The sequence below is a fragment of the Tinamus guttatus genome, unplaced genomic scaffold, assembly GCF_059628265.1.
Source record: "Tinamus guttatus ecotype Peru unplaced genomic scaffold, ASM5962826v1 Tinamus_guttatus_pri_ptg000259l, whole genome shotgun sequence".
Taxonomy (NCBI): Eukaryota; Metazoa; Chordata; class Aves; order Tinamiformes; family Tinamidae; genus Tinamus; species Tinamus guttatus.
The window spans coordinates 969,698-980,126 of record NW_028288793.1 but is presented as its reverse complement, the minus strand read 5'-3'; the positions used below and the strand labels follow the sequence as shown (position 1 = coordinate 980,126).

The window sequence follows — 10,429 nt, the reverse complement described above, 5'->3', positions numbered from 1 at the left end:
CAACGTGCCCCAAAACTCCCGTGCTTCCCTCTATCCCGTTTCTCCCAAGGGAAGCATCCTGCTCCCGAGCTTTGCCTCACATGTAGCAATCCCGGTCAAGTGGACAGCAGTGTATTCTCAATACAGCATCGTTCAAGCACACGGACACAGACTTCGGAACAGAAACACTCCTGACAAGGGGAACGTCCCTTGGCTTCCCGTTCCTCCGGTCCCCGCAATCCCGGCAGTCCCGCGGATCGGAGGTGCCGCCTTTGCCAGCAGCCGCTTTTCCAGTGCCAGGATCCCCCGGATGAGCCCGCCCGGGCTGCGTCAGCCTCCTGCCCACCATGCGCCAGGTTGGTGCCACCTCAACAACCTCCTGGGCAAATTTTGGCAGGCTCGAGGCTTGCAAACCGCTCGAAGCTAATGCTGGTGAAACTGTGCAAAAACGCTGGAGCAGAGAGGTAGGATAAGGAGAGTTCCCGAAACACGGATGGACCCGAGGAGCCAGGAGCGCTCCGGTCCCCGGAGAGTCCCGCTGGCTTCTGTGGCTCCAAATCCACCGCATCTCTCAAATTCCGGCAGTGGGAGCAGCCCCGTCTAACCTGCAGGAACAAGAGAGAAGGATTTAGCTGAGAGGCCCCCAACCTAAGCACCCTCATTCACCCTGCACCAAAACCTGCAAGAGATTTTGGGTCTGGAAACAAGCTTTGAGCTGGTTCCTGCGTCTCTTGGTATCTGTTCATATCAAAGCACAACAGACCCTTTCTTGTCCCCTTTTTTTATTCCCTTTTTTTCATTAGTCCCTATGAAAGCACATCTGGGATGAAAGAGCCTAAATCAATGAATTTCTTCCTTTTCAAACCTGATCAGAAGCTTTTTGAGATTTTTGAATTCATGCTGCTGTTTTGCATTATGGTCCTCAAAAACGGGCTGCACAGGGGAAGGACGAGAGGGTTTTGGCAGCAGCAGCAGGCTGGTTTTCCATGGAGTTTAGTCCAGGAACAGAAAGGACCTGCTCCTCCGCGGCCTCTAGCAGCCAGCTGTGCGGAGCAGCCTGGGAAGAACACTGGGAACGGGGTGGTGGAGATGAAATAGCATTTACAGAAGATCATGCTCAGGCTTCCCAGCAAGATGAACGTCCCTGCGCTGCCAGACCGTGATGTAAACCCAGTGTCATTAAACGTGACCGTGACCCGCCCGGCACTGCCTGGTCCTGCTCGGTGCCGGGTGCTGCGGAGCGGGACGGGTTCGGGATGCTCCTCACCGCTCGATGATGCTGTTGTTGACCTGGAGCTCGCACGCGACCGACCTCATCTGCTCCAGCAGCTCCTGCATCCTGCCGGGATCCCAAACGAGGCCTTGCACATCGGGGACTCCGCTTCCCCAGAACTCACCGTCCCGACGCTCCGGCTGCTCCGCAGGACTCACCTAAGGGCCATATCGTGGCGCGCCGCGTTCGGAGGAGCCGGCAAAGGGGCCGGTGACAAATGCTGCGTCTCCGGCAGGACCGTCTGGAGGAATGTGTCCGAAGCCTGCGGAGACGGGAGGCTGCTGCTTCCTACGGGCTAATCCCTGGGCACCGGCCCGGAGCAGCAGTGATGAAATGTTTGGGGATATGCCCAGCATATCCACCCCATTAGGGCAAATAAAACAAGGACCAGAGCATCTGCTAGGTGTCTATACTGCAAAATTCCAGGTGATCCATCGGGATAACTAAAGGTGGAGCATCGTGTTGTCCACTACCGCAATCTCCTCTTTATCCCAGTACAGACAGATGCGGAGAGCCAGACAGACTGATGCTTACGGACAGGGAGCCACAGGTTCAGGTGCCTCTGCTGAGGTTCCCCCGCACCCTGCCCTGCTCAGCAGGAGGAAACAACCCCAAGCAACGGCACCACCCCAAAACATGGCAAAAATTCCCCGTTTAGGAACAGGGAAGCAGCCTCTGGGCTTCCCTACGCAAGTGGCCCCAGCCGTATCCCGAAGCCGAGCACCCACGCGCTGCAGGCAGTCCTGGCACTCCGACATCGCCGCGCCGCCGGCGCTCATGCAGGTGCTGAGCCTCTTCAGGTGCTTCTTGATCTTGCAGACCTTCCTAGCAAGAATAGAAATACAGAACAGAAAGAAAACGCCAGTCAGTGTTTAGCAGCAACATGGATTTTTTTTCTTCTCTCTTTTGTTTTCGTTTTGTAGAGTTTTCTGTAAGCTGTACCAGTTTTAAGCTAAAATCCTAAAGGAAAGCGGATGAGTCACAGCAGTGCTGTAATTCCAGCTGCAGCGGGGCTATCCAAAGAGCACAGAGAGCAAACTCCTTAGGGAAAGTGCAGGACCGTGGCTGCCGCCCCGAGTGACGCACTGGCTGCTCTCCTGTCCCCTGCCAAGAGCCTCCCCTCTAAAAGCTACTTGGGTTTCTACTAAAATCGGCATGGGCTGCTTTAGGATTTGATGCTTTATAAAGGCTGGAAGGATTCGGCAGCCCCTGATTTGCCTGGGAGCCCCTTCTGCATGGGAATATTGCATAGCCAGGCAGGGAAGCACAAAACTCAGACCTGCTCCATCCTGTGACCCTTGGGGACCGAGCACCAGTGCCCGAGGGCGGAGGGTCCGTCTGCCCCGCGGGCCACACGGTGCCAAAAAAGATCCTGGTTTGGTTTGGCTCAAAACCAGGGAGGTATTTAAGGTGAGCGGTCCATATGCGGGCGCCAGAAAAACACCCACCATACCACAAACCCTGGCTGCCAGCGGGAGCAAAACACGGCCATTAAACCTGAAGCAAAAATAAGTTTAAAATATCCTGCTGTGACTCATGAGGACAGGAAAACAGGTGCAAAAATAATCCAGGAAAACATGGGGAATCTTTTTTCCCCCCTGCACAGGGCTCCGGCCCCAGCGCTGGAGGTTAATGCACTGCATGGATCTGATACAGGTTTAATGCATCGGGATCAGGCTGGGGAGCCCTCTCCCTCGGAAACCCTGCACTGGTCAACCCCATACCCAAAACACCAGGTCCAGAGCAGGTCTCCATGCTAAGGCATCACAGCAAATCCATCTTTTTCCGCCCACACCTCCACCCGGAGGGACAGGTGATCTGCTTTAAAAACCACCTTGCAGTAAAAATCCGGTTTCTGCAACATCCTTTTCTTCTAGCTGCCTCCCCCTCGCCCCGCTCCCTGCTGCAGCAATAGCCAGTGAATTGCACTTAATCACTGCAAGGTAATTTGATCTTTGCCTTATTCCCCAAACACCTTTTAACGTAACATCATTCCCAGTGAGCAGATCTCTTCATCTCAACAGCAATTTTGTCCTGGTACAACAACCTCTCCCCAGCAAAGAGCAAGGAACCAGCTGCCTCAAACGAAGCCACAACATTGGGCTGGATTGGGGCTCTTTTTTGTAATTTAAAACCCAAGGGCAGCTCTCGTGGCAAAGCAAAGTGCTCGGGCCTGTGGGAGAGACCCGAGGAAGGGGCTGGTACCTCATTCTGCTCCCATGCAGAGCCAGCATCTCTTGGTACCTCTGCACACAGTCGTCCTGGAAAATCAGCAGCACCTTCTTGGCCAAATGTCCTAAATTCACCCTAAAGACAGGAGAGGAAAAGAGAGGAAGGGGAGAAATGTTATTTCTTTATGAGCACGAAAATAAGCACTGCAGTTTAGCTAAGAGGAGGCCTAAAGCAGGTTCCATGGAGCATGGGGGCTGGACACTCCACGGTGAATTCAGCAGCTCGTTACTCACTTGTCCAGCTTGTGTATTTGCTCCTCGTTATAGCCCAGCCCTGGGGGGAAAAGACACATTGAGCTGCCGGGCAGCAGCTCGGCCCCTTCGTGGTCCTAATTTGGGGAATGGGCAACTCCATGACCCAGCCGGGGCATCCCAGGGGAGCCGGAGCCCCAGGGTTATTGCCACGGCGCAGATAGCTGCTAAAAACAGCAAATCAGCAGTAAAACTGGGTCACTGCTGCTGCGAAGGCAAGAGAAGCTCTTCCTCGCCCACCACTTACGCAGACACGTCCTGGCCTGCTTGAACTGCTTGTGTATGAGCTGCATCTTCTCCAGGCAGCACTCGATCTGCTGGATGCTGTGGAGGGCACAGAGCTGTGTTGGCTCCCCAAACCACTCATTTTTTTAACCCGTAAAAAAGAAGAGGGCGATAAAACACACGGAAGCGCCCAGGAACGGCGCCCAACGGACCTCTTGTCCTCCAGCACCTCGTGCCCGTGCGCGGCCAGCTCGGCCAGGACGCCGTCCAGCTCGGCCCGGTGCTCGAAGAGGTCGCGGGAACATTGCGAGAGGTCCCCCAGCACCTGCGGACGGGTCGGGACGGGTCGGGTTGGGTCGGGCAGCGCCGGGGCCAGCGCGGCCGCGCGCGGGGACCCACCGCCTGCAGCCGCGTCCTCACGGCGCCGAGTTCCTGCAGCGCCGGCGTCACCCCGGTGCCACCGACGGCCTCCAACCTGCGAGAGCGCAAAGCAAAAGTGTCACAGGCAGAAACGGGCCGGGGAGCGTCGCGGTGCCATGCACCAGCACCAGTGGATGCAGCCGGGACGTGCTGGGGTTGTCTGAGACATCCCTGCAATTTGGTGAATGTTCCATGAGCATCGATGTTCCCTCTCGTGTGGGAATAAAAGCCACCTTGGCACGAACGGTGTGGTTGGGCTGGGAGCCGGCTCAGTGGAAACGTTCGGTAATGGGGTAAAAAATGGGGGATTAGAGACAGCAGGAACGTATGGAGTCACCCAGGGTTAGCCAGAGAGCCAGGACTAACGCCAGGCTCACAAGAAACTGGAGACGGGTATTTAAACACTGAAGCAAAAAGCGAGAAAAAAGCCTGGGTGTCTCCTTTCCTGGTCTCCTCAGAGAGCGGAAAGCTTTTATGTTCCAGCTACCAGTTTGTTCCTGGAATTTGAGTTATTTCTGATTATCCAGGCACCACTGAGAACCCCACATCTTATCTGCAGCCTACTGATGGCCAGCAGAGCCTCTGGGGCTGCAAGGCGGCACCCGAGGCCACCGCTGACACCTTCCCCCCGTGTCCAGCACCGCCAAAGCGGCCTCGAGGAGCCACTTACAGCCCACGGGTCTTCACCTCGGTGAGCTGCAGGCAGCTGAGCAGCGCCAGGGCTCCCCTCCTCTGCTCCGAGAGCCTCGAACACTCCATCTTCAGGCTGCCGCTGCCAATAGAGAAAACAGGGATCCAGCCCATCCGGACACAGCTCCGGAGCTGGATACAGCCGCCAACCTGGGCTGGGGGCTCTGGAGGGGCCGCGGGCACTTACAGGACCCAGTGCAGCCCGCGCAGCAGCAGCTCCCGGGCGCGCAGCAGCTCCCGGGCGATGCGCAGCGTCCGGTGCGCGGCGCCCACGGCGCTCTGCAAGGCAAAGCGGCGCTGCCCGCGGCTGCCCGCGCCGCCGGGGCCCCGCGCCGCCCCGCACCTACCTTGGCCGCGCTGCAGTCGGCCACCACGTCCACCTTGGGCACGAGCTTGGGGAAGTCCAGGGCGGCTGCAAGGGGATGCATGAGGATGGAGCGGGGCGATCCCCGCGGCGCTCCCGGCGGATCCCGCGCTCCCGGCCGGATCCCGCGCCCCGTGGATGCTCCGCTGCGGAGCCACAGTGACATCTCGTGCCCGCCCGGGTGAAGCGCCGAGCCAGCTTGGTGCCGGCTCCCGCGCTCCAAGCAATTCCGGAGCAAAAGCGCCTGGAAGGCTGGGATGGGATGGGAAAGCAGGGGGTGCATGGGGCAGCTGAACCTGCAACATCCTAATCCTGCACCCTGATCCCTGCGCTCTGCACTGGGTTGGGCCCCACGGGCCTGCGATCAAATCCCTCTTATGGAAACCGCCGCTGGAGCCTCCCTGCCCGGGCTGGGAATGCCGTGGCACAGGGCAAGGCCCGGGATACTCACGGTCTCTGTATCTCAGTCCCAGCGGCTGCTCCTGGGCCTCGGTGCTCAGCAGGGTCAGCGGGCTGCGCTCCGTGGTCCTGTGGAAGTCGTGAGCTTGCAGGTTGGGATCCAGCTCATACAGGTGGCCCTCAAAGAAGTATTCCTGGTGGTGAGGGGCGATGTTGGTTTGCTTGAAGACAGCATCTAAGAATTTGGTGGTACTAAAAATGCAAAACATATGACATGGTAGCGAGTGAGAAACAAGAGGAGCACTCAGACATCCTGCTTTTTTGTAGGGCTGGGCTGCTCTGTTTCAACCAGCTTTAGAGGGAACCATCCTGAGGTCACATCCTGAAATTGGGAGCTGAGGCTCTAGTTCCTGCATCCGATCCCAGGTTGGTTTCCTTACGTGTTGTGGGAGTGGATGTAAATGCGATGCAGGGAAGCCTGCTGCAGGGAGAAGACATCGACCACGATCCTGTGCAGAATATCGCTGGTTTCTGCAAAAAACTGGTCAAATCCCCAGCACTTTTCCTGGTCTGCCTCCAGGATATTAGCCAAAATTGGTATAAGCTGGACCTGCAGCCCCCTGCAGCAATGAGAGGAAGAAAGAAGGGTTGTTTTTAGCCACTTCTGCAGCAGAGTCTCCTGCAAACAAGTCACTGCTTTATGCCCCTTTTTACAGCTCTAAAAGTGGGAATGTCCATGGCTATCCCAGTGGGATACTCACATGGAGAGCTGGCACGTGGCGGGCAGCTTGTAGCTCCACTCGATGCTCCCGTTCTCCTGTCTCTGCACCCCTGCGATGGCTCCGGGGGGCTTCTCCGTGGTGATTTTGTGCCTGTTGGGATGAAGTCGGTGGCTTCATCCCTGCTGGTGGCCCAGGCTGGGCGACCTCCCCCGGGGCGCTGCAGCCCTCGTGGCGGGAGCGCAAAGGGCGAGTGGCAGCAGCGTGAGGATAGCAGAAAATAAAGGGAGAAAACAGGCCAGTAATGCGGTGCAGGGAGCTGGAACACGTTTCTGCTGCAAGTCCCACAGCCTTGCACCCCAAAAGCCACCTACATGACCTCCTTGTTGCGGCGAGGCCCGCCGAAGGGGACGAAGGGGAGGCTGCCGGTGGCAGCGTGGTAGAAGGTCACCCCAATGCTCCACAGATCCACGGTCACTCCGTAAGCCTTTTGCTGGGGTTTCCGCAGAACCGCTCGCTCGTACATGTCCGGGTGCTACAGGGATGAAGCAGAGAGCCCACAAGGTCTGCAGGCAGCGGCCAGCCTCACGTGCGGGGATTTAAAGCTATGGGGTCACAGAATCACAGGTCGTGGTGGCCTCTTCTATTCCTGGATGCTCAACACAAAACATCTCCTGAAACTTTATAATGAAAACGCTGAGCAGTCCTCTCCGAAAATCTGGCCGCTTTCAAGTTTGCCTCCCCACATCACCTGTTAGCTCTAAAAGTGCCCTCAGTTGTCAGCGGGGACAGACCTCCACGGCACGTAGAGCTGTGCTGATAAAAAGCCCTTTGTGGCTCCATGAGGACCACATGAGACACGAGCCCCGCGTTTCTCCTCGCTTTCTCTCCAGCCTGACTCGACTGGGGTTTGGCCTCTATGTTGGAGCAGGTAGCGCTTTAGCCCGGGGCTCCCGGGGTGGGCACGGCGGTGACGGGCTCTACTCACGAGATACTCCTCTGTCCCATAGACCGACACAAACTTCTCATCATCATCCAGCTCTCGGGCGGCCCCAAAATCTGTCAGTTTATAGATGCTCTGCCCGTCTTCTCCCATCAGCCGCATGATGTTCCCAGGCTTGATGTCTCGGTGCACGATGCCGTTCTCACGGAGGTGGTTCATTCCTGCCACTGGGAACATGGAGGTAGAGGGCGTTTTTGGGGAGAGCCGCATCCGTGTGTCCAGGCTGGGGTTGACTGAAACGCGGTAGAACGGGTGGGATGAGCCGGAGCGCATCCCGGCTCCGCCACGCACCGACGCACTGCAGCACGATGAGGAACTCGGACTCGGCGAGGCCGAAGGCGTTGGCGGGATCCTCCAGCACGCTGAGCAGGCTCCCGCTCGAGCAGTATTCCATCACCAGCACCTTCTGCTTGCTGCTGCCCTGCGCGGGAGCAGAGCAGAGGCTGGATAGCAGCGGGGTTCCACCAGCGACAGGGCCCTGTCCTTGCTCGGAGGACGAGGGGTTCCTCCTGCTCCAATTGGGACACCCAGGAATGCAGGCGGGAGCTGCTCTCTTCCCCAAAACAACCCCAGTGCTAAAGGAGCGAAGGGGTGGGTGACACTGATCAGCTCCCAGGGACAGGGAACAGCATCGAGCAGAAGAGTCTCTGGAGGGGAGGACGCCCGGCTGCCTCCCCGCCTGGCCTGTCCTCTCAGCAATCACCTCCACGCTCCAGCCTCCGCTTCCCCAGCCTCCCTGTTGCCCGAGGGCTGGTTAAGGGCTCGTTACCGAAGTTTGGCAACGAAGCAAAACGAGTCCCTGTCCTGTTAGCCATGAAGGTGACACCAGCGGCCACCAAGCCGAGCTCACCCTCACCGTCTCCTCCACGGCGAACAGCTTGACGATGTTCTTGTGGTTGAGCTTCCTCAGCATCTCAAACTCCCTCAGCTGAACCTCCTGCGGCCTGAAGTAGCTGGCGTCGTTGAAGACCTTCACGGCAACCAGTTCCCCCGACTTCTGCACCGAGAGCAAGAAAAACAGGGCTGGAAATGCAGCCAGAAAAATAGAGCTGGAAATGCAGTTGTTAGCGCCGTGCATCAGCATCGTCCGGAGAGGAGCGAGGGGAGCTGCGGCAGAACGGGGCAGGGGCTCCCGTGGTTTCTGAGCAGGCTCCCCTGGCCCTCACCCTCTCCTGCTCGCCCCGCTGCTTCCTCCTGGAGCTGCAGCGCTCGGTGCAAACGCGGATCCACGCGAACGCGGCTCCTCCGCCCCGCAGGAGCTTCCAGGCTAGACCAGGGGCCACCCCGTCCCTTTCCGGCCGCCGCTCACCTTGTTGCGCGCCTTGTACACGCAGGCGGTGGCCCCCTGGCCCAGGACGTCCTCGGGGTGCCACAGGTAGTTGGGGGTGCTCTGCATGGCCGGCGCTGCGGGGGCGCGAGGCGAAGCCGTCACGGCGATCCCGGCGCTTCCCCCGGCGCCCCGCGAGCCCCGTCCCACGGGGCGCGGGCGCACGAAGGGCCGCGGGGCCGCCGGAACGAGGCGCCTCCCCCCGCGCCGAGGCCTATCGGGTTGCAAAACCCGCGGAGGAAACGCTCCGCTTCCTGCTCGGAGAGCAGAAATTCCCCACGTTGCAGCCGCTGCCGGCTCTGCCGGTTCCCGGCTGGGGCTGCGCGCGGGGGCGGGAGCCCGGGGAGGGCTGCAGCGGTTGCCCTGCTCCCGCCAGCCGCGAGGCCACCGCGATGGGCTCCAGCCGCGTCCCCGCAGAGCCCGGGGAGCTCCGGAGCAGCCGGGGGTTCTCTCCGCGCGGAGCCCGGCAGGAGCGGCCGCAGCAGCAGTTTCCAGCTCCCGTGGTGAGGACGGCCCCGGGGCGCAGGCCGGTCCCGCTCGCTCGTGCAATCGCCCCACGCGCGTTCCCGAGGGTTTCCTCCCCCAGGGACTGCAAAACTATCCAGCCCGTGGGAGCTGCTGCAAAGCACATCTGGAACATCTGGGGGCTCTCAAGACCCCCGCATCAGCTGGGCCCCATCAACAGCACCAGGGGGGAGATGGGGGCGGCCTTTGAGCCTGAGCTGGGGGAGCCCCGAAGCTGCAAAGTCACCGCGGGACAGGGAGGACAGGGAGGAGGAAGCGGGTGCAAATAAAACACAAACACACGGGCTCCCGAGGGCCCCGACCGGCCCTTGCCTCTCCGGGAAGGGCTGATGCCCAAGGGCATCCTCGGGGCATCCTCAGGTCGCAGCGTTTGCCAAGCGCCGCCGTGACGGAAGCAAAATAAGTTTAGTCGAGGGAAAGTCTTTAAGTCGTCAGGACTTGCAGCGGGAGGAGCTCGCGTAGGGCTCAGCGCCTCCAAAACGGGGCGAGCGCCTCGAGATGGGGCAGGAACGGGGCGCGGGGGGAGCCGCCGCCGGTACCTGGGCTGCCCTCGGCTCCGGCGCCGCGGATCGCTGCTCCGGGACGGGACGGGACGGGACGGGAGCAGCCCCGGCGGGACGGCAGGGATGTGCCGGGAAGCAGAAGCTGCCGGTCATGTGATTGAGCTCCGGCTGCGAAAAGAAAGCGAAACAGCCGCTTTTATAGCCCCGAACTCGGAAACGGGACCTCCCGGAGCCCCGCGTCCCGCGCAGCGCGCTGCGGCTGTCGGAGGCTGCAGAGAGGCAGGAAGGAGACTATTAAATTCTGTAACGCTATTTAATGAACCTTGCAATACTGCAAGGCACCTTTTCCGGCTTATTAGCGGGCCGTCCGCTTTGTCCAATCCGGTATAATTATGGACGCGACATTTGGGACGAGATGGAATAGTCCCACGTCCAAGACACAACCAAGGTGGGGCAAGAGCAAAATTCAGCGAGACAGAAAGACTGAGCAAGCTCGGTCGTCTGTGCGAAGAATTTTGA

At 59.5% G+C, this 10,429-nt stretch overlaps 1 protein-coding gene across 1 annotated transcript; it reads right to left on the bottom strand.

Moving 5' to 3' along the window:
• Positions 1–531: 531 nt before the first annotated feature.
• Positions 532–8,961, bottom strand: IKBKE (inhibitor of nuclear factor kappa B kinase subunit epsilon). The gene is made up of 20 exons (XM_088526940.1): positions 8,865–8,961; positions 8,412–8,552; positions 7,847–7,976; positions 7,541–7,722; positions 6,927–7,087; positions 6,595–6,705; positions 6,274–6,453; positions 5,886–6,085; positions 5,418–5,482; positions 5,258–5,349; positions 5,051–5,152; positions 4,360–4,435; positions 4,173–4,285; positions 3,983–4,059; positions 3,718–3,757; positions 3,458–3,559; positions 1,981–2,077; positions 1,411–1,514; positions 1,247–1,318; positions 532–584 (listed from the first exon to the last, which is right to left on the bottom strand). Exons 1-20 carry the CDS (start codon positions 8,949–8,951, stop codon positions 551–553), a joined length of 2,166 nt encoding a protein of 721 aa, XP_088383066.1. The 5' UTR covers positions 8,952–8,961; the 3' UTR covers positions 532–550.
• Positions 8,962–10,429: the final 1,468 nt, after the last annotated feature.

Excerpts from the sequence above, each read along its gene's own strand:
- IKBKE (XM_088526940.1), bottom strand. The coding sequence starts at position 8,951 with ATGCAGAGCACCCCCAACTACCTGTGGCACCCCGAGGACGTCCTGGGC. Across the intron at positions 6,706-6,926 it reads CGCCGCAACAAGGAGGTCAT|GCACAAAATCACCACGGAGA; the intron begins GTAGGTGGCTTT and ends TCATCCCAACAG. Across the intron at positions 4,060-4,172 it reads GAGGTGCTGGAGGACAAGAG|CATCCAGCAGATCGAGTGCT; the intron begins GTCCGTTGGGCG and ends TGCCCTCCACAG.